Source organism: Pleurodeles waltl, chromosome 5 (assembly GCF_031143425.1).
Source record: "Pleurodeles waltl isolate 20211129_DDA chromosome 5, aPleWal1.hap1.20221129, whole genome shotgun sequence".
In the NCBI taxonomy this organism is placed as follows: Eukaryota; Metazoa; Chordata; class Amphibia; order Caudata; family Salamandridae; genus Pleurodeles; species Pleurodeles waltl.
Genome location: NC_090444.1, coordinates 338,272,947 through 338,296,540, shown reverse-complemented (window position 1 = coordinate 338,296,540; position 23,594 = coordinate 338,272,947). Strand labels below are relative to the sequence as shown.

General features: G+C 45.8%; 1 protein-coding gene across 2 annotated transcripts in view; it reads left to right on the top strand.

The window, feature by feature from the left end:
• ASB3 (ankyrin repeat and SOCS box containing 3) overlaps nt 1-3,307 on the top strand; it is a 381,448-nt gene extending 378,141 nt beyond the window's left edge. Inside the window, exon 10 of one of the 2 annotated variants that reach the window (XM_069234074.1) lies at nt 1,192-3,307. In XM_069234074.1, the coding sequence (XP_069090175.1) occupies nt 1,192-1,355 (164 nt within the window). In that variant the 3' untranslated portion in view covers nt 1,356-3,307. The remainder of the gene's footprint in view (nt 1-1,191) is intronic. The other variant, XM_069234073.1, reaches the window with a different exon arrangement.
• Nucleotides 3,308-23,594: the final 20,287 nt, after the last annotated feature.

Here is a 23,594-nt window from a genome sequence, read left to right as displayed (position 1 = left end):
GTCCAAGTCAGTGTTAACCCCATGCTCCTTGTAGATGTGTGCATAGACTGTAGGAGTAGGCATGGGTCTCTTTTCTAGCGTTCTGAGGTTCTCTGTCAGTTTTTCTCTTCTGTATTTTTTAGTGTGATAAGGGGCTAATTCGTAGATAGGTTAGGTATTTTTTTAAAGTATATGTAAACATGTAGTCTGTATGACTAATACAGACCATAAACGAAGTCACCACTATATTTTCAGGGCCTAAAATAGCAATGGAAACAATTTTTCCTCTAGGATTCCACAGAGCACAGGCTTGTATTGAAATGGGTGTTGACGTGAGATTCAGTTTAGAATACTAAGCCCGAACATAAAGGTCTACAAAAGAGTGCCTTCAAAAGGCAACCTTTAAAATAATATATACCTAATGTGTACCGCTGGGAAAGTGAGGTAATATTTTTTGCAATTTACCCCCTAAGAAATAATTTAGCAAGAGTAGTTAATAACTATTAAATAACTTGGCAGAAAAATCCTTTCCTATGATTTGCATTTCTTCATACCATCAAAATAATCTTGTAACGAGGTACTAATTGTTCTAGCCTCGTGTATAGGGGTACAGGCTTATCGGTTTAGCCATTGCTTATATCGGTTTTTGCATTGTTTATGGCAAAACTTCTTGCAATGATTTTTCATAAGCCATGTTTTATGATAAGACATGCACTCATGTACATTGTCTGAGCCATTAGAAATTGAAAAAAGGAAAGAAAAAAAAGCACTTATGAAACTAATTGCTACCAAAATGAGATTGTTTTGAAAATATGAGATATTTACATTACTGAGAGTGCGGCAGTTGTGAAATTTGACAAATAAAATATTTTTTTTCAGGCATGAAATGAAAAATAAAAATGTAAATTGATGATCTTATAAGAAGAAAATACTTATCTGTTGTCGCTGATTATTTTACGTTTATTTATGGCATCTGATTATTTGGCGCATTAATATTGCTTGTTAAATATTGTTGGAAACAGTCACGAAAGAAAGAATTGTGAAAACATCAATTAAAGGTGGCTGCTTTCATACGAAAACGAAGGGTCCAAGGACATTATACACTGGAGCTCTTAACCTTGAGTAGTAGTAGCATTGGAAGTGTTAGTCGTAATGTGTATAGTTTAACCAAATGAAATACTTACTTAGTATATGTTTTGTTTGTTTATTTAGGATCAATGCCGCCATTGTCTCACCTTTGCCGTCTTGAGATACGGGAACTTCTTAAAAGTGAACATCTGCGGACGGACCACTATATCCGCCAGTTACCTTTGCCCACTTGCTTGCAAGACTTTTTGCTCTATATGGGAACTCTGAGAACATATGGCATTTCATGAGCTGGAGCTATCCGGGATGTAAGAACAAACCAGTTCCTCAACGGATATCTTTAAACTGATGATGTGAATGGCGCACCAGCTAATACAGGACAGTTGAAAGTTGACACTGTAAAGTAACTTCAACTGTATAAAGATTAACCTATTGAAATTTGCAAAAAATAGCTGCCCCCAAAACTTAAAAGTAAACTTGTTTGTATTATGTGTTCTTCTGTTGCCCATTGTTACTTCCTTCTTTCATTTTAAGAGTATCAAATGCTGAAAGATGTAAGGTATCCTATTCAATGCTGGTGAAATAACTTTTGCAAAATTTCAGCAATCATTTTTATGGGCGAGCACAAAGTGCTACGTTTATTCTGTAATCTCTCTTTGGGCTTGAAATCACGCCCATGCCATGTCAGTCACTAACATTTGTTCATGGGCTTGCCTTTTAAAATCCGCTTGCTTTCATTTGTGAAAGGCATGCATACGTCATGCCTTTTCCGGTGTTTAGCCCACCTACACAGCACTGGTAAAGTACCAAAAACATACGAGGCTTGATGTTTTCAGCCTGAAGTCCGGACTACTTTAGCTGTTTATTTTCCACGCAGCGTGATTGTGCTGCTTTTTTTTTGCTTTACAACGCTCATAGCTCTAACTCGAACAAATGCGAGACCCATTGCATTTAAAATGCTTGTTTATCTCTTTGGTGAGCGCATTTCATTTGTGTTTTAAAAACGAAGAACATTCTCTCTTACTTGCTGTTAAAGAACAGCGTGTAACAAACACCAGTGATTCACTGTTCCTTCAGTTGTACACTTAATTATTGTTTCTGTTTAAATATGCCTTTTATACAAATTGTCCAGACACACATTTTGTACTACTTATAAGTCTTGGCTTTTCCTGTACCCTGGCACTGGGGCCCTTGCTCAATAGTGGAGGCACAGAAATCAGCTTGAAAAGTGTTGTGCTGTGCAGGTGATATGTTGTATACACGCTTATACTCCCTGCTGTCATCTTTAAAGTTAACTGGTTTTTTTTCTGATCAGTGGGACCTGAAATTTGCTTCGCTGTCACTCAGAATTTCCGCACTGTGGGGCATCTCTCCGGTCTTTCAGTTTTTTTTCTCTTTTTCACCTCCTCTTTGTATTTACCTCTGGCTCCCTCTGCCATAGCCTTGTAGTTTAACCCCTTCGCTGCCAGGCCTTTTCCCCCTCCTGTGCCAGGCCTTTTTTTGGCTATTTGGGGCAGTTTGCGCTTAGGCCCTCATAACTTTTTGTCGACATAAGCTAGCCAAGCCAAATTTGCATCCTTTTTTTCCAACTTCCTAGGGATTCTAGAGGTACCCAGACTTTGTGGGTTCCCCTGAAGGAGGACAAGAAATTAGCCAAAATACAGTGAATATTTCGTTTTTTTCCCAAAAAATTGGAAAAAGTGGCTGCAGAAGAAGGCTTTTGTTTTTTTCCCTGAAAATGGCATCAACTAAGGGTTTGCGTTGCTAAAAATCACCAGCTTCCCAGCTTTCAGGAACAGGCAGACCTGAATCAGAAAACCCAATTTTTCAACACAAATTTGGCATTTTACTGGGACATACCCCATTTTTACAATTTTTTGTGCTTTCAGCCTCCTTCCAGTCAGTGACAGAAATGGGTGTGAAACCAATGCTGGATCCCATAAACCTAAACATTTCTGAAAAGTAGACACAATTCTGAATTCAGCAAGGGGTCATTTGTGTAGATCCTACAAGGGTTTACTACAGAAAATAACAACTGAAAAATAAAAATATTGAAATTGGGGTGAAAAAAACAGCAATTTTTCTCTACGTTATACTCTGTAACTTCTTCCTGCAATGTCAGATTTTCAAAAGCAATATACCGTTACGTCTGCTGGACTCCTCTGGTTGCGGGGATATATAGGGCTTGTAAGTTCATCAAGAACCCTAGGTACCCAGAGCCAATAAATGACCTGCACCCTGCAGTGCGTTTTCATTCTATACTGGGTATACAGTAATTAATTTACTGAAATATAAAGAGTGAAAAATAGCTATCAAGAAAACCTTTGTATTTCCAAAATGGGCACAAGATAAGGTGTTGAGGAGCAGTGGTTATTTGCACATCTCTGAATTCCGGGGTGACCATACTAGAATGTGAATTACAGGGCATTACTTAAATAGACGTCTTTTTTAAACACTCTCATATATTTGGACGGAACAAAATGTAGGGAAAGACAAGGGGCAGTAACACTTGTTTTGCTATTCTATGTTCCCCCAAGTCTCCAGATAGAACTGATACCTCACTTGTGTGGGTAGGCCTAGCGCCCGTGACAGGAAATGCCCCAAAACACAACGTGGACACATCGCATTTTTTGAAAGAAAACAGAGGTGTTTTTTGCAAAGTGCCTACCTGTAGTTTTTGGCCTTTAGCTCAGCCGGCACCTTGGGAAACCTACCAAACCTGTGCATTTTTGAAAACTAGAGACCTAGGGGAATCCAAGATGGGGTGACTTGTGGGGCTCTGACCAGGTTCTGTTACCCAGAATCCTTTGCAAACCTCAAAATGTGGCAAAAAAAACACGTTTTCCTCACATTTCGGTGACAGAAAGTTCTGGAATCTGAGAGGAGCCACAAATTTCCTTCCACCCAGCGTTCCCCCAAGTCTCCCGATAAAAATGGTACCTCACTTGTGTGGGTAGGCCTAGCGCCCACGAAAGGAAATGGCCCAAAACACAACGTGGACACATCACATTTTTTCACAGAAAACAGAGGTGTCTTTTGCAAAGTGCCTACCTGTGGATTTTGGCCTCTAGCTCAGCCGGCCCAGGGGGGGGGGGGGGGGGGCCGAAATGGCCTAAAATAAATTTGCCCCCCCAACCCCTCCCCCGAGCCACCCGAGCCACCCTTGCAACGGGGTTGCGTGACATTGGCGCAAAAAAAAAAAATCCCCAGTGCCTAGTGGTTGCTGCCCCCTTGGGAGCAGATTGACCGAAAATCGGCCAATCTGCCCCCAAGGAGAGCAGAAATGGTCTAAATACAATTTGCCCCCCAGGGGAGCGACCCTTGCCTAATGGGTCGCTCCCCATCTCTTAAAAAAAAAAAAAAAAAAAAAAAATGTTGCCCTGGCGCCTAGAGGTTTCTGCCCCCCCTGGGGGCAGATCGGCCTAATAGCAATAGGCAGATCTGCCCCCAGGGGGGGCAGAAATGGTCTAAAATAAATTTGCCCTCCCTCCCCCGTGAGCGACCCTTGCCTACGGGGTCGCTCCCCTTGCCTGACATTGGCGCAAAAAAAATAAATCCCCAGTGCCTAGTGGTTGCTGCCCCCTTGGGGGCAGATTGACCGAAAATCGGCCAATCTGCCCCCAAGGAGAGGAGAAATGGTCTAAATACAATTTGCCCCCCAGGGGAGCGACCCTTGCCTAATGGGTCGCTCCCCATCTCTAAAAAAACAAACAAACAAAAAAAAAGATTGCCCTGGCGCCTAGAGGTTTCTGCCCCCCCGGGGGCAGATTGGCCTAATAACAATAGACCGATCTTCCCCCGGGGGGGCAGTAATTGTCTAAAATAAATTTGCCCCTCCCCACACCCCCCCAACCCCCCCTGGGAACGACCCTTGCCTACGGGGTCGCTCCCCCTGCGTGACATTGGCGCCCAAAAATAAAATCCCCGGTGCCTAGTGGTTTCTGCCCCCTTGGGGGAAGATTGACCTAAAATCAGCCAATCTGCCCCCAAAAGGGACAGAAACAGTCTAAATACAATTTGCCCCCCAGGGGAGCGACCCTTGCCTAATGGGTCGCTCCCCATCTCTAAAAAAACAAAAAAAAAACAAAAAAAAACACAAAAGAAAAAGGCCCTGGCGCCTAGAGGTTTCTCTCCCCCCCCGCCCCAGGGGGGGCAGGAATGGCCTCAAATAAATTTGTTCCCCCCCCTCCCCCAGGAGCGACCCTTGCCTACGGGGTCGCTCCCCCTGCGTGACATTGGCGCAAAAAAACAAATCCCCGGTGCCTTGGCGTAGCAAAAATCTGCCAAAATGGCCTAAATACAATTTTCGCCTCCAGGGGAGCAACCCTTGTCCAAGGGTCGCTCCCCATCTGTAAAACAACTAAAACAAAATCCCCGGTGCCTAGTGGCTTCTGCCCCCCTTGGGGGCAGATCGGCCTCATCAAAATAGGCTGATTGGGGGCAGAAATGGCCTAAAATAAATTATCCCCCCAGGGGAGCGACCCTTGCGTGAAATTCACGTTAAAAAAACAAAAACTCCCTGGTGTCTAGTGGTTTCTGTCCCCCTTGGGGGCAGATTGGCACCATCAAAATAGGCCAATCTGCCCCCAAGTGGGGCAGAAATGGCCTAAATATAATTTGCCCCCTAGGGGAGCGACCCTTGCCTAAGGGGTCGCCCCCCACCTCAAATAAAAACAAAACAAAACAAAAAGAAAAAATAAAGTGATCCCTGGTGACTAGAGGTTTCTGCCCCCCTTGGGGGCAGATCGGCCTAATCAAAATAGGCTGATCTGAAATGGCCTAAAATAAATTTTCCACCCAGAGGAGCGACCCTTGCCTAAGGGGTCGCTCCCCTTGCGTGAAATTCACGTAAAAAAAAAAAAAACTCCCTGGTGTCTAGTGGTTTCTGTCCTCCTTGGGGGCAGATTGGCCTCCTCAAAATAGGCCAATCTGCCCCCAAGGGGGACAGAAATGGCCTAAATATAATTTGCCCCCTAGGGGAGCGACCCTTGCCCAAGGGGTCGATCCCCACCCCAAAAAAAAAAAAAAAAAAAAAATGATCCCTGGTGCCTAGAGGTTTCTGCCCCCCCTGGGGGCAGATCGGCCTAATAATAGGCCGATCTGCCCCCAGGGGGGGCAGAAAAGGCCTTTAAAAAAAAAATGCCCCCCCCTGGGAGCGACCCTAAACATTTCCAATAGGGTACAAGTGCCAGCTGTAGTTATCATTTTCTGCCTTACAAGTAAGTGGATTGTTTTTAGTATACTAAAAATATTTCCCATACGAAGCACAGATTACTGTGCTACCTCCACTTTTTTATTTATTTTCTTTTCAAGTCATTATTCTCTTGCATTTGTTTTGCTAGACTTTATTTCTAATGGCAACTTCTAACCGCAAAGTCCTCACTTTTAGAATATTCCCCAGGCGACAGAGTGGATTCAGAAATTTTCATAGTAGTGCTACTGCACGCCGATAGGTGACACTGTGCAGCTCCACATAGGCTTTATTTCATCCTCGAAGTGATGGAGCAAAGCCACATATAAGCACTACCACTGTGCACTGACATCCGTTACATTCTTTCTATGCCTTCTAATGCAGCTTTGGAGCTCATATCACACTTTTATCAGTTTTCAACAACCCATTTAGTGCCCCATAATTTTTATACTTTGGATCAACTGGTTTTAGACCTTTATGATAAGTCTCACTAATTGAGTCTTGCTCCTAGTAATTACATAGTAAATATACTGCACGTGTTTACCAGCAGTGGCCACCTTTTAGGATATGGCTGCTGCGATGCAGCTAAGGTAAGGGTTACGGGGCTGGGGACACATGAACACTTATGTGTGTGCGAACAGGGTGCAGGCTGCATGTGAGAAACTCCAAGTCGTGCACAACCTGGTAGCTGCACACAGGTAACCTACATGAGGCAATTTTAAATTGCAAATTCAACCTGTCTAAAGACCCTGTATGACAGGCTTAAACTTTGTTTTAAATATTAAGTCGCCCATACGTAGGCTTTATTGCCCATAAAGACATCTGTATGATATTTAAAAGTAGGACAAGTAGGAATTAGTATTGAACATGTTCTCACAGTGAAATATTCCCCAAAATTTTTTTACTCTAGCAAGGGTGTCTGCTTACATAAGGCATTATTGGAAGAAAATACACTTCCACTCATTTTAATTGTAATTTAAAATGTTCTTCAGTTTAAAGTTGGTTTTTAAATTATATTGAAAATGCCAGTTTTAGAAAGTTTCTGGGACCTTTCTGTTAGTGTCCAGCTGCCTGGACTGATATCGGTAATGGCTTCCTCACAGGGCAGTGAAAACTGGAGCCAGAATGTGCACTAAAGTGCCTGGGTGTAGAAGAGGAGTGGGTCTTCCTGATTTGTTGGTTGGGAAGGAGCTGTGCCCTGCCCCCAGCACACACAAACAAATCTGACACCATGCCTTCCCCTGCCTCTGTTTCATTAGCCAGTCTGGATCCAAACCCAGGGAAAAGGGATAAACTGGCCAGAACCAGTTTTTGGGTTAGACAAATAGGTGAGACTGGCAGTAGGCATAATAGTGGCATACTGAGAACATGAAAGAGCGCAAGAGCCTGGACCTGGATAATGACAGCAGCAGCACCATGGACAGCTGGAAGTACAAACCACCTGATGGACTAAGTACTCTGTCTGCATCTGACCCCAGGACTAGATGGGTCTCTCTATGGCCCGTATTGCTGGCCCCCTATACCTCAGAGGACCAGTTGGGGGAAGATCTGGACTTCTCAGGCCTGAGTTATGGCGTTCTAAAGATCCTGACCTTTCACCCTATTTGTTGGGATGAAATTTGTGGGGCTGTGCTGAAGGTTCTAAAACTACCCCTTAGGTGTGCCACAGTTCAGGAGTCAAAACATTGTAATTTAGCTGAAATACTGGGGAGAGGGGCATGCATGCCCCCTCCCCCCCCAGTCTCTCTGAGCCCAGGAACCCCATCCCCTTGGCTGGCACAACATTCATGGAGCCTGGGAACCCATTCACAGTCCCCGGCATGAGGAAGAGGAAGAGTGCCGTGGCCTGGGAATAGGTTGAGTTGTGGTGCTACCTCCCCACTCCCTGCTCTGTGACAAGGGGGAGGGAGAAGGACAGCACAGAAAGCAGTCCTTTCGGGCAGGGGAAGTGGACACACCAGCTCCTTTGTGAATGTAGGAGAGTGTCACCTGTACAGGGAGACAGCAAGGTAAGCCTGGAGTGGGATCCCTTTGTTGCCTCAACCATGAAAATGTCCCTGGGTGTCCTTGATGCAATCGGGCACCCATTAAAAAACACAGAAAAGACACATGAGTACCAAGAAGCAATGCACAAAGCTGTGTTTACAATAAAAGGAGCAAAGGCCGCTGATTAGATATCCATGCTCCTGGTGAGGAGTGATCCATAATGCCCTGCAGGCTAAGACTGGCTTATGGTTTTGGCTTTGTGGTTGCTCCAAAATGGGCAGGAGAACCACCAATGCATATAAGGAAGTGATTGGGGGCTGTAGGAGCACAGTGGGGCCCTGGATTGGTTTAGACAATTAACCCTATGTCTCCCAGATCACAAAGTGCTTGACCTTGGGATTCTTCATAATTTTTCCAGCACTCTGGGTTCGAGCTCCTGCTCTATAGCTTGGGAGCGCGGGGATCTCTAGTAGTTGGTTCTGTGGCTGCATTTTATGTGGCCTAAAGAGTGTAAATAAAAACATAGACATGGTATGATGATTTTTAATGCCTTATTGAAAATATATTGCTGACAGTAATTGTTAATAAACATTGCAATGTCTTATTGACAATAATTATTGCACTTAAACTTTGTTACTGATTCCAGTAAAATTATGGTGACTTTTAAAGAAAATTGATTATTCTTGATAGAATCTGTTGACAACTTGACAAAGGCAGTGGGCCTATTGCATTTAAAAGGACACCCCTCCCCCCTTGTGATTCTGTGGGTCATGACCCAGTAGGAGTGAAATGTGATTTCAGAACTTCACCAAAGTTAATTCTATTTGTCTGATGTATGCATAGATATATTTGTAAATTAATGCTTTGTATTCAGAAGTGTGTTGTCATTTATTGAGTGTTGTTATTGCATGCCAGTGATTGGTGATTACTAACCCACACCACCTCCTATGAGCAGACCTTGGACTACTATACTTCGCTACCCTGAAAGAATCAAAGGCTATAATGAGATTCTTGGTTCCCAGTGAGGAGACAATTGTGGGCCTATTACTTGCTCAGGCCTCAGATCCTGCACAACTAATAACCCAATTTCTTACAGATATGATGTCCTCTCCTAAAAATATAGGCTTCTGTTCATGCTGCGACTGCAGAAAGCAAATGTCTATATCATGAACCCACACAAAGTGTATCTTTGGCTCTTGAGTTTGGGACACGACTCCAAGTCATTTGATGAGTGCAACCGCATGCACTAGAAGGTGATCCAGGACTGTAAGGCTGTATATCGCCAAACACAGAAAGAAGTCACAGAATTTATGTAAGTTCCATTCCAAATTAAAGGGCACCGACCTGTTTCAGCTTCCAAGGCTGCTCCCACAAATGTCACATTCACAGTCAAATTCTTCTAGTAATTCAAACTCTGAGTGGAAGCATAAGAAAGTGAAGTGGGACTCAACCATATCCCACCACTCTCGAAGGAAAAGTTGCAAGTCCGTAAAGGTGCCAATCAATCTCTCCAGATTTACGCTTGAGAACCCAATTCTTCAGTTGGTCCTGATGTGCATCAAGTTCCCTGGGCCATAGGAGACTCTGCAGCAAGTTGAGACCTTTAAGGATGCTTGTGGCGTGTTCAGCAACAACTCTAGTGCAGACTTCCACCCTGGCTCCAAGATCCACATGGGTCTCTCTTTCATTGTCACCACAGACCTCAGAGATATCCGGTACCAATTTTGATGCCTGACCCTGAACTTCGGCCACACCATATACCCATTCACCTTGAGTCTGATCCTAAGTTGCCAAAACCACAGAGGCACCTTCAGAGGCTCCACTGTCTTTTTGGCTCACACTCTGACCAGAGTTTGCCACCAACCTGATATGACAACAACGGGAATGGGAATGATTTACTCCCCCCACTGTGATAATGACAACATTTACATTGGCAGACAGGATGTAGCAGGCTTGCCACTTCCCCTGATAAAGGATTGAATTTGTCTCTTGGTCCCAAAATGGAAGACAGTGCTTCCTTTGCTGTGGTAGTTGGACAAGCAGCTGTGGTCCTGGACCTGCAACTGCCTTCAGTTGAAGTCAAGACTTATGTCCTTAATGAGGTTTTGCAACCTGGGCCAGACTCAATTGAACCTTTTATTCTTTTCAATGAAGCCGTTAGTGGTACTATAATGGGCAATGTCTGCAAACTCTGTTTATGCCAGCTGTGAATTGGTTAGTGGCCAGATGCAATAGACTGCCTCCTGGCAACCTTAATTTTTTTGTATAATATTTTACTCAATAAAGTGTGTTGGTCCAAGCTTCTACCAACGAGGTGAAGCCCACTTCCTTCCCTGTGAACCCTCAGACAGGTAGTCAAAGAGGAGTGTGCGCTCCGTGGGGAGGAGGAATTTCTCTTAAGCTAGCCTAACATTGAGGTCAGTCAAAGCTGTTTGTTTATTGGGCCATTGTATGTGCACCCTTTGGGCAATGGCCTGCAAAATTGTACCGGAGGCCCCAGAAGAACTTAGGACCTATTTGCCTCAGATCATTGAAGATGGCCAAGATGCAGCCAAATACATGGTTCATGCTGGCCTTGATACCACTGAATTCCAGAGATAAGTGGTTGGCACCAGTGTGGTGCTCCCATCACCATGAATGGATGTGATCCACAGATTTCTAAGACCTACAGTCTTATTTTATGGCTATGCCTTTCAATGCCATTGCAACAAAGTTGATTGAGACCTAGAACGGTCTAAGAAGAATAGGGCCATGGCACACTTTCTAGGTCATTCGACCCCTGCCAGACAATTTCCTAACTAATTCAGGAAATTCTGTGGCTATATCAGGTGGTTGGTGTACAGGCAAAGCAAGTCTCCCTAACTCCCTCTGCTGTCAACCCAGTTCCCTTCCCCTGTGGCAACTGAGTAAACTATCTTAGATTGTGTTTAGTGATGCATAACACCCATTGTGAGGCAGGATCCTGTACTTTCGTTCAGCACGGTTATGCCCTACTGTTCCTTTATGCGTCACCATAACCCCATTCCATACCACACCAGCTCTTGGATGAGCACCTGTCCATTCTAATGTGGAGCCATTGAGAGAGTTCCGAACTCAGAAATATGGATGTTTTGTTACTCTTGCTATTTCCTCATTGCGAAAAAGGATGGAGGCTAGAGCCTATCTTAGGTATTTGCCTTCTGAATGCCTTCCTATATAAGGACAAATCCAAATTCATATATCTGTCCACAGATGTTACCTGCGGTGCAAGATAGGTGAGGAGCATTTTCAGTTTGCCGTGCTCCCCTTCAACCTCACCAGTACCCACTGGGTGTTCACGAAAGTGATGGTGGTGGTCACCATTCATCTTCGGAGATTGTCAATACCAGTCTTCCCTATCCTTGATCACTGGCTGTTAAAGGAGGGCACAGTGGAGTCATTCATAGACCACCTCCAGACACCAGCAAACCACCTGACATTGTTTGGGTTTGCAGTCAGTGGACTGAAGTCTCACCTGACACCTTTGCAGAGGTTTTCTTTTATAGGAGTTGTTTTGGACACATGCACAAGGTATCCTACTGGCTGTGGATTGGTCCAGGAGAGTGTAGTACCCGGAGCTTCTGGGCGTGAGCATTTTTCCCCGATCAGGTTGCCACTCCAGGAGGATCTTCTGTTGCAGTAGAAAGCCAGGTTTCGGCATCCAAACCTGCACAATCTACACCTCCGTGTATAGAGATGGAGTGGCAGCAGATGACTATATTCAATCTACTACCTGAGGTTGTGGATGATATCCTTGTTGCCAGGCATCCATCTACAAAGTCCATTTCGCCAGAAGTTCGGACAAGTTTGTTCTGTCTTTGGCCCAGCAACACATGACAGTGGGCTGGTGCCCGGTGAATATTCTAAAGGTGAGGAGTGTGCAGTTAAATAGAATATCCACTAGAAAGCATTACTCAAGGTCAGTAACTGACCATTTCTGTTTTATAGCAATATATAGGCCACTGAAAATGAACTTTCCTTCAGTTTAACAGGCCTTTTACTCTTGCAATAACCAAATCAATACTAATGTTAGGGCACATAATAAAAAATGCAAAACCAAATAATTAAATGGTGCCACTTAGAATTCTGTCTTTGTAGGATACTTACCCAGTTCCCACTTGAAATACAGTATTGCTCTTTCATAAACTGTACACAAGATCCCCCTGCTATGGCGCCAATTCAGTGCAACAAGTCACCATATCCAGTAATTGGGAGTCACATAAGGGAGTACGGCTAGCCTCAAATCAACTGTTATCATGTTGTGTGATTTGTAAAACAGACCTCCGTTGCTCATTTTAAGCTTCAGCAACATACCCAGTTCCCACTTGGAATACCATATTGTTCTTTCATAAACTATACCCAAGATTCTCTCCTTATGTATCATGTGGTGTGATTTGTAAAACAGATTAGTTGAACTCATTTTCTGTTTTTCCTTATCAGTGAGACTTGAAGAAACAAATAATGTCTGATTTCCAAGAATGGGTTTTTGCTTTCAAAGAACTCCGTCTTAGCTTAATCTCAAACCTATCTATGGATTTCTGCGCATTAACCTGATGATCAAGTACTTAGCCTTGTCGTTGATTTTTTCAACTGGATTCCGGAGGAAGACTGGAGCCTGTGGTGCAAGAAGCCCAAGAGAAGGTGGAATTGTAGCTCTGGATGCAAAAACACTGTACACGTCGACAGAGTCATGATCACGGGATCAACAAGAAGGCTTGGAAGACTAGAGCTCTAGAGGGTTCTGGATATCTCAGAAGGTGAGTGCAGGGAAGATGCTTGCACAGGACTGGAACGAGGCCAAGCCTGACTCTCCAGAGGGGGGTATTCATACCTGATGGGAGAGACTGGCTCACATGGAAGGCTGGAAAGTTCCAAAGGAAACCTGGGTGAAAGCACGTGTTAAAATAATGGATGTGACATTTGCTGATGGCAGGTGCAAGTGATGGTTGGAATCAAGGAGTCCGTGCAGGCGGAAAAAAAGAACATTAGCCATTGGAATATTTGAGGACTCCTTAAAATTGCAATAAATTTGACACAGGCTTTTGCACCAATTTGGAACTTTGAACTCTTTGTGGTTAGTCATTATTACCCAACGATTTACTAGCTATGCTCATGAGCTCTGCCCTGCCACTCATAGTGCACTTTGAATGGGTTAGGGGTATCCTATTCTAAAGGACACCTAAACACCTGATCTTACCTATTATTCAAGGGTTGGCAACCCCCAGGACTTTCACCTCTGCTCTCCAGTGACATTTGTCTCTAATCCCAGCACTCCGCACCACACCCTTGAGGGTTTTACTTGCACTGAGACCACCTTATTTCGGAGGATTGTCATTCCTGACTCATGGCACATTACCAGGAAAGAAGAGCAACCCGATCAAATTGTGTTGATTACATTTTTATAGCTAAACCAAATTCTAGACAGAACATAACAAAACCTAACTCAACATCGGCCTGCAGCACTTTTGCAAGAGCTCGAAAAGCCACTCAAGGAAGAGACCTCCAAGTGGTGGGAATCAGCCTCACTCAGGAAATACTTGGAAGTAGTTTGAATTCCAAAAGATTTACGTATTTTGATCTTTCCACCTGTAGACACTACTAACCCAGAACATATTCAGAGATGTGAATCTCATCTCAAGGAAACCGCAAATAATGTGAAAAATCAACCTATTGACATCTCAAACGAAGAGTACAAAAAGGCTAAACAGGAAGTAGACAACCTCACTAAACGCATTGAAGAGGCAAATTGGGGTGACATTCCAAAGAAGAACTACAAGATTCTCAAAAATATCACAGATGAATTTGAAGAGGATCTAATCAAAAGAAAAAAACGTAAATTTAGGCAGGACTTAATTGACTATAAGTTAGGACGAGTATACACATTTGCCCAAAAATATGATTACACATCTAAACTCCTTACAGGAGCAGAGTCTCTACCGGAAAATATTTCAAGCTTGGACACTGAGTCACCTGAATTCATTTTGGAGGCCAGTCTATCCACTTATACAGAGAATTTTTTCAAGGAGGTCCAACTTCACCGACTGGGTAGATGAACACCAAGTGCCCCTAATATAAAAATACCACCAGAACCACGGCCAAACAGAAAGACCAACAGCACCATGGGTGACAACAACAGCCAGAAGTAAGGAACAGGAAACAGCTCCTTAAGCATCAACTACTTTGTCAACCTGTCTTAAATTACTTTAGATCAGACAGAAATGGACCTGTTGAATTGGAGATTATCATTCTGTCCTACGGCGAATTGGGACATGACAAAGGCCCAGATTGACTTATTCAAATTAATCTGTAAATTTAAATAATCTTTCTTATGTGGCATATCCCCAAATTAACCTCACAACAATGTCAGTACAAGGTCTAGGGGATATCAACATCCTCACTAATTTATCAGAAGTGGAAGTTGACGCCAGTTCTCTTTTGGATACAGTGGTAGAATGTGGGATTGATACTGGGGCCACTAATATTACCAATATGAAGTCTAAATCCTTCTTCTGCCCCCAACTAGCACCAGAAACCAGTATTGATGTTTTCCAACTGGTAGTCTCCCATGATTTGGATAGGGAATATCAGAAATACAGGAATACAGTAAAATGTCTGCCCAGTGACATTTCTCCGCATGAGCATATGGCCATGAGATCACTACAGCTTTGTCTAGATATCATCATCAAAGAGGCGGATAAAGGAGGCAACATGGTATTACTCCATGTGGATGATTATCTGTGTTTAAAGTCACATGCCAATTATCAGACTCTGACTGCTATGAAGTTCTCGATCTTGACCCTACCTTTGAAATGCAGGCACAGTTTAGAACACTTTTACAGGACTGGTATACAAGGGGTCTTCTGACCAATGAGGAGAGGGATAATCTGTACAGTGCACACCTGACTATGCCCACATTCAACTTACTACCTAAAATCCATAAGAAAGACCTCTGGGAAGACCTGTCTTTGCCAATATAATTTCAGTATGTTCCAGAATGGCTGAATACAGTGACAAACATCTACAAAAGTTCATGAGAGACCTCCCATCATATATCCAAGATACCAAATACATCTTAATGAAGATACAGAACTTCAAATGGGAACAGGATTTTATCCTGGCCTCAATAGATATTGTGAGCTTCTGTACATCTATGCAAAACACAGACAACATTGAGGGGATACAATGCGTACTGTGGACAAGACCAGCAAATTTCTTGTAATCAAACCAAATGATATTTGACATGCTGAATTTCTGCCTTACGCAAAATGTCTTTAGCTTCACTTCACAATACTATTGGCAACTATGCGTGACTGTGATGGGCGCAAAATCTGTGCTGCTGTATGCCTGTATTTTCATGGGTAGGGTCGCAAGATTCTGGCTCTGGGATGATGAATTTTCAGAGTACACTCCTATATAACCTTCTTGGGGTCAATACATAGATGCCATCCTTTGTTCATGGCAAGGAGGCATTGACCTTCTCAAGGCTTTTCTGGGCAAACTGTATTAGAACGTCTGGAATATTAAAACCACATCTAACTTCTCTAAAGCCAAAGTAGATTTTTTGGATGTAACAATCTACATCCATAACAACCAAATCCAAACCAAACTCTATTGTAAGGATACTGCTGCTAATTCCATTTTATGTGCAAATAGCTGTCACCCAAAGCACAACATCAGTAACATACCCAAAAGGGAGCTCCTACGTATTAAAAGGAACTGCAGTGAGGAAGAGGTTCTCCTCCAAAAAGGGAAATAACTTATAGCCCGCCTTGAACACTAAGGATACCAGCTCATGCAACTCAAGAAAACCATGAATGAGATATCAACTGTTAATTGCTAAGAGACCCTCCAACCAAAGAATCATGCTCCTCTGGGGGACAAGGAATCCTTGCGCTTTATAAGAGATTACCATAATGGGCATCCTAAGATAAGAACAATTCACAAACGACACTGGCATCTACTGTCCAACACTCCGTGTCTCTCCTGGTGCATCAAAGACTCCCCAGAAATTGCATTTCGGCGAGCCCACAATCTTAAAGCGAAATGCAAAAACTAAATATTTGGATAGTACAGCAGGCTTCCGCATCTGCCATCACTGCTATATCTGCAAATTGGGTCTTAATAAAGCACAAGTCATCACATTGAACTCTAGACAACATATCAAGATTTCAGAATGGATTGACTGCAACAGTAAATGTGTCACTTACATTATCCTTTGTCTCGGCAATCAACCATATATTGACAGCACTATTAGACTGTTCCGCACCCAGATACAGGAACAACAATACATTTTCTACAGTACATCCACTTACAGAACATTTCTACAGCTCGCATCCGCACAGAAAAAACTCTTCCTTTGCATAAATAGAAACTGTTGCTAAACTTTCACAAGGAGGAAATCGCAAAGTAAGACTCCGTAGAAGAGAGAGTGAACTCATTCTGAAATATCAAACTGTAAAACAAAGCCTGAAGAAAGATGTAGGCATGTACTATTGGCTGTATGATGAATAAATAAGTCCTGCCATAACTATACGCCATGTTAGAAATATTACTGGACCATGTACCGGTCCATGTACATGCAGTGGGACTTTGGTGTTTACCTTAATAATCCTAACTGACCTTAATTGCCTGTTTTAATAAATTATGATTAGATTATTTCCATCCCTAAACAGGTTTCTTGGGACTGATGACATCTAGTCACATGAGACAGTGTCCTTGGGGTTTTACCTCCTTTCACCCTTTCTGGTAATTTTGACTAATTGTGTTTTGATTCCTAACATTTTTTACCAAACTTTCATCTTACAACTGCATGTTGCTGTTTCTAAATGTCCCATGAGTCTGACAGATTATTGCTTCCACAGTGTTCCGGAGACATGCCCACACCACCTATTAGTTTGGGTTGTCTTTTTGAAGTCCATTGCTAGTTCTTACCTCATAATTCCTTGTAGCCCTTTTACTTTAGGACCCCCTATTCAAGTCTGATTTAGATGACCAGCATTGTTCCTCTGGGGAGCTTCCACTAGCCACTTTCACAAAGCTTACAGCAGAATGTACCACTCGGGTTTCCTTAACCTTACTGGTTTTATTGGTAGGTCATGTGTCACTAGGTAGCTCCCATTGACCTTTATCTCTAAGTATCTCAATCACTTTTTTCCCTGCCTGTTGGTTAAACCCTATGGTCCTTGTGTTTTCAGGGAGCTCCTGTATGAGCTCCATCACTGAGTAAGAATAACCTGGCTCTCTAGATGCCTTAGTTCCTTTTCTTGCCTTATTACCTATACTTACCAATATGGCACATTATTGAGCCCCATACTGAGTCTTGGATCCCTCTTGCGTGCATACTTCCAAAATGGCAACTGCCTTTGCGCATGCCTCAGAGTCTCTCAGTGCATTACCGCAGACTGCATTGCTCCCGGAAGTGCCTATTTAGCATATTCAGTGTGCATTTACTATACGTGACTTTCCTGACGAGACCATCCATGCTGTTCCTCTCGGGCCGCTAGGACTCTTAGGACCGCCAGAGGTAACCCCTGTTTCTACACACATTGGCATTTCATGAGAGTATTGGCTATACACATAGGAGTTTACCTGGGGCCATTTGGTGGGTATACTTTTAATTATTATCCTGTTTCATTGTCCCCTAGACACGTGGAACTGCACTGTTACATTTACCCTTGGCACGAACTTTACTGACGCATATTTTCTACTGCGCTAAGGTACATCCACCTGGCATTCACATATCCTGCTCCTAGTTGAATGCTGATCAAAACATTCTTTTTGGCCATCATTTTGCGTTTTTTGAATTGCAGCTTATCTAGTTTTAGGCTATATTGTAAAGAAAAATCAATACTAAACGTGTCTGTTTACTACAAGTAGGAAACACAATTTCCTCGGAAACCTTACTGAATTTTCAACTGCGGCTTTTAGCTCTGACAGCTACTTCTTCGATTTCAGTTCCCATAACTCGCCAGCAAAATTCAACCACCAATTTTTACTCAACTGATCATCGGGTCCTCCTGGTGCATATAGGAATCCCCAAAACTCTGTTGAAAAAACTCACACTCCTTTCAACACACACACTACAAGTCTTGTCAACCGCACTGACTGACCTACTAAACAGACAAATTATAACACAAACCCAAGTGTCTTCTACACTTGTACAATACTCCGGAGTCTTAGGCCATGCAGGGTCTGTATACCAACAACCATGTAGACAACTTTTGAGCACAAAGCACCACATATATGTGACGTTCGACAGCTTCCCTACATACACGCTTTGGAGTATGCAAACTCCCAGTACAACTTAATTGGAATACATAAAGGGGGTCATTCTGACCTCGGCGGTAAAAGGCCCTTACCGCCGGTCAGAAGACCGCCATAACACCGCCGCGGCCGCGGTTAACCGCCACGGTCATTCTGACCCACAACGGCCAAACCTCCAAAATTCCGTCCTCCACTGCAGCCCGCCACATCAGCGGGCAGCGAGAAACTGGAGATGACCAAACCTCCACCGTCACGCCAACAGAAATACGCCCATGCCATTACGACCCACGAATCCACACGGCGGTCATTCAAACGCGGTATTCCATTGGCGCTACACACCGCTGCGGTCAGAATACACACACAGCACCAAAACACAGCCACATTGGACAATTTGAAATACACACACCTGATACACATACACACACCACTCCCACACAATCAACCAACTATAAAACACACACCCACATCACCCACAAACCCCTGCGACCATAATTACTGAGAGAAGGAGAGAGAGACACAGCAGACAATCCAAAGCCAGACACACTGAGGCACACTACACCATCACACACACCACATAGTAGCACAAAGCACCACTCACCAACATACTCATCATCACATACACCACCCCACACCTCACCCACACCACCCCATGGCACCCCAAAGGCACCCACGCTTTTCGGACCAAGAACTCCGGGTCATGGTGGAGGAAATCCTAAGAGTGGAACCCCAGCTCTTCGGCTCGCAGGTGCAGCACACCAGTATAGCTAGGAAGGCGGAGCTATGGCAGCGGATCGTGGACAGGGTCAACGCGGTGGGACAGCATCCCAGGAATAGGGAGGACATACGCAAAAGATGGAACGACCTACGGGGGAAGGTCCGATCGATGGTCTCCAGGCACAACATCGCGGTCCAGAAGACTGGCGGCGGACCCCCACCCACCCCTCCCGAATTCACATCGTGGGAGCAAGACGTCTTGAACATCCTGCATCCTCAGGGCCTCGCAGGAGTAGCCGGAGGAATGGACTCTGGTAAGTCCAATCTCAACTACTATATCCCCCCCACCCCACCAGCATGCCAACCCACACCCCCACCCTCACCCCCAACCCCCCAGCACACATCCTCCCTGACAATGTCTCACCAGCACAACCCACCCATCCCAACACCAACTCCTGCATGCCAACACAAATCATGGGCACCCATCACCTAAGCATGACCACTGCACTAACCCCACCCCCCCCCCACTAACTACCCTCACAACACCTCCCTCAAGGGAATGCCTGCACTGGGGGACAAGGGCACCCATAACACGCACGCTATTGCACACACAGAAACAATAACCAAACTCTCTTACCCCATGCAGGACCCGAACGACAACACACCAGCCAGGAGGGTCCAGAAGTGTCCATCCCACCACCGGAACAGGCCCACACTGAGGATAGCAGCTCTGTCGACAGTGAACCTGATGACCAGCCCGGACCATCGGGGACCTCTGGGCAGTCGGTTCCCCTCAGGCAGCCACAGGCCACACCAGACCCGACCCCCTCTGCCAACACCAGCACAGCTCCCACCCAGCGGGCCCATGCCTCTGTCTCTAGGACAGCTCAATCAGCGGTGTGTCTGTCACTACAGGGCACCCAGGCTAACCCAACACCCCAACAACAACAGGGACCTGGGGGCAGTGGGAGCGGGCACACCGTCCAGGGGACAGAGGCCGGGGGAAACCGGGCAGCTCGGAGGGCTGCTGTGCGACAGGGGGGGAGGAGAGGCCCAGGGAACCCACTCTCCAAGAGGCCCTCACCACCATCATGGGGGCATACCACCACTCCCAAGAAACGATGGCGACGTTACTGGCCAGGTTCACTGAGATCCAGGCACAGCAGGAGGAACGCTACATGGGGTTCAGGGAGGAGCTGAGAATCATCGGGACCGCAATGGGGACCATCGTCCTGGCCCTCCACAGGATAGAGGACGCGTTGCGGGACCATGGTGCACCACACAGGGCCCCTGTCACTAGCCCGGACCAGGAACAGCCTACCACCTCCGCCGGCGCTAGTGGACAGGAGGTCCCAACACCTCGACAGCCCCCCAGAACCCCACCTCCTGCTGAAGAACAACCACCCCGTAAGAGGAGCCTGAGACCAAAAAAAAAGACAGAGTAGGATGTCAAGACCCCCGCCAGCAGGACATACCCCCTCAAGTCTTCCCACTGTCCCACATTGCCACCCTGTCCAACCATGAACTGCCTATGCTCCATCCTTCCACAGGCAAAAGGACAATGCACCTGTGAGACTGAGAACTGGACTCTGCCATGGATATTCCTCCACCCCCACCCATCACCCTTAGAATCACATGTACCGATATCTAGCACTGTAAATAAATCACATTTTGCACAAAAATCTGTTTTGAGTCATGCTGTATTATTAACAAATGTATTACATATTACTGTTCGATTTCTGTTCTGTCAATTAGTCATGACAACATACCAATGTCAATACGCTGTATTTCATGGGCGAACCAAGCAGAAGTCAGGTACTGAGTCAGACAGCACTGAGAAGGGAAGGGAAAGGCAAAAATTAATGAAAAACATCTGTGGGGAACTACAGAAAGTACAGATGCAGGAGGCTATAAGCAATTGTGAAATGGCGTGGGTGATTCTTACCTGTGTGTTACTGGAAATACTGTTGTATCACTCTGTCCCTATTGTCTGTGTCGTCCTCAGAGTCTTCCTCCTCTTCACTCTCCACAGGCTCCACGGCTTCTACAACACCACCATCTGGACCATCCTCCTGCAGGAAAGGCACCTGGCGTCGCAAAGCCAGGTTGTGGAGCATACAGCACGCCACGATGATATGGCACACCTTCTTTGGTGAGTACATTAGGGATCCACCTGTCATATGCAGGCACCTAAACCTGGCCTTCAGGAGCCCAAAGGTTCGCTCAATCACCCTCCTAGTACGCCCATGGACCTCATTGTACCGTTCCTCTGCCCTGGTCCTGGGATTCCTCACTGGGGTCAATAGCCACAGCAGGTTGGGGTAACCAGAGTCACCTATTAGCCACACACGCTGTCTCTGTAGCTGTTCCATCACATAGGGAATGCTGCTATTTCGCATGACATACGCGTCATGCACTGACCCTGGGAACTTGGCATTTACATGGGAGATGTACTGGTCAGCCAAACAGACCACCTGGATATTCATTGAATGGTAATTCTTCCTGTTCCTGTACACCTGTTCATCGTCATTTGGGGGGACTAAAGCCACATGGGTCCCATCAATTGCACCAATGATGTTGGGGATGTGTCCAAGGGCATAGAAATCAGCTTTCACTGTAGGCAAATCACCCTCCTCTGGAAAAATGATGTAGCTCCGCATGAGTTTCATCAGGGCAGACAACACTCTGGATAAGATCTTGGAAAACATAGGCTGAGGCATCCCAGATGACATGGCCACTGTTGTCTGGAATGAGCCAGTTGCAAAGAAATGGAGGACAGACAGAACCTGCACTAGAGGGGGAATTCCTGTGGGTTGGCGGATGGGGGACATCAGGGCTGGCTCCAGCTGGGCACACAGTTCATGAATGGAGGCTCGGTCAAGTCGGTATCGTAGTATTATGTTGCGTTCTTCCATTGTGGACAGGTCCACCAGCGGCCGGTACACGCGAGGATTCCTCCTTCTCATCGCTAGTCCCAGCGGACGGTGCCTAGGAAGGAGAATATGGAGTACAGAGTCAATCCACTCACAGGTACGTACAACACAGCTTGCACAGTACAGGTAAATGTATGGTTTGATATGTTTGTATGTGTGCCATTGCAAGGCCTAGGCCCGTGTGACGCATTAGAAATTAAGCCATGTGGGCCCTTGAAATGGCCGATGCCTGACCTGTGAAGTGGGACAATGGGATGTGAGGTCACTGCGCTGGCGGGGCACACCGTGGCGGTAGGCGGTCGAAGACCGCTGTGCGAAGACGCATTGGTTAACATTGAACCCTATGGGTTTCAGGAGCCAATGACGATGTGCGCCGGCGGTCGCGGGACGCACCGCCACGGTACGCACCGCCGCGGGCGTGACCGCCATTTTCTATCTGCTCAATCATTCAAGACCTGATCATCCACAGGAGAGGACCTATACTGCAAGTGCTGCTGTGAACTCGGTCTGGAAGTGACAATGGCTGCTGCTACTGGTGAAAGGGCCCCCGCCTTCAGTTCAGAAGAGTTGGAGAAGCTCGTGGACGGGGTCCTCCCCCACTATGCGCAACTCTACGGTTCTCCAGACCAACAGGTGAGTACACTCAGTGCACATTGAATGGGTTATGCCTGTGTGGAGGGGGGGGGATGTAAGTTGGTGGGGTGTGGAGGGAATGGGGAGTGCAACGCACAACAGATGAGAGAATGGGAACCATGACAAGGTTGGGGAGGGGGGGGCATGTACTCCAAACATGCAGATATGTGACGGTTTCTCTTTCCCACCCTGTACATGTCAAACAGGTGAGCGCCCACCAGAAAATCGATATTTGGCGTGCCATCGCCGAGGAAGTCCGGAACTTGGGGGTCCACAACAGACGGGGCACCCACTGCCGCAAGAGGTGGGAGGACATCCGCCGCGGAACGAGGAAGACCGCAGAAACACTGCTGGGGATGGCCTCCCGACCTAGGAGGGGTGCCAGTCGCACCATGACCCCCCTGATGTCCCGGATCCTGGCGGTGGCCTACCCTAATTTGGATGGGCGCTTGAGGACAGCACAGCAGACACAAGGGGGTGAGTATCCGCACATTCTCCTATCTGTATGCGCATTGGAGGCGTCTGGGTGGGGGAGGAGGGCTGTGGGTGACATTAGGCCCGGGCGCTCTCTGTAGTGTAGTCCGCTCCCTTAGGCATGGCCCTGTGCCCCCGCCCCCCACCTCTGTAGGGTGCCAAGTGCAGCTACCCATGCTCCAGCATCACACATGTGCGCGTGTGTTGTCCCTAGACCTGTTTGCCTAGTCAGAAGTACTGAGTAGTGTACCCCAAGTTCGCGACTTAGTGCACGAGGCACCTGTGTCTGTCCTCTCCGCAAAGGGTATTGCTAAGGC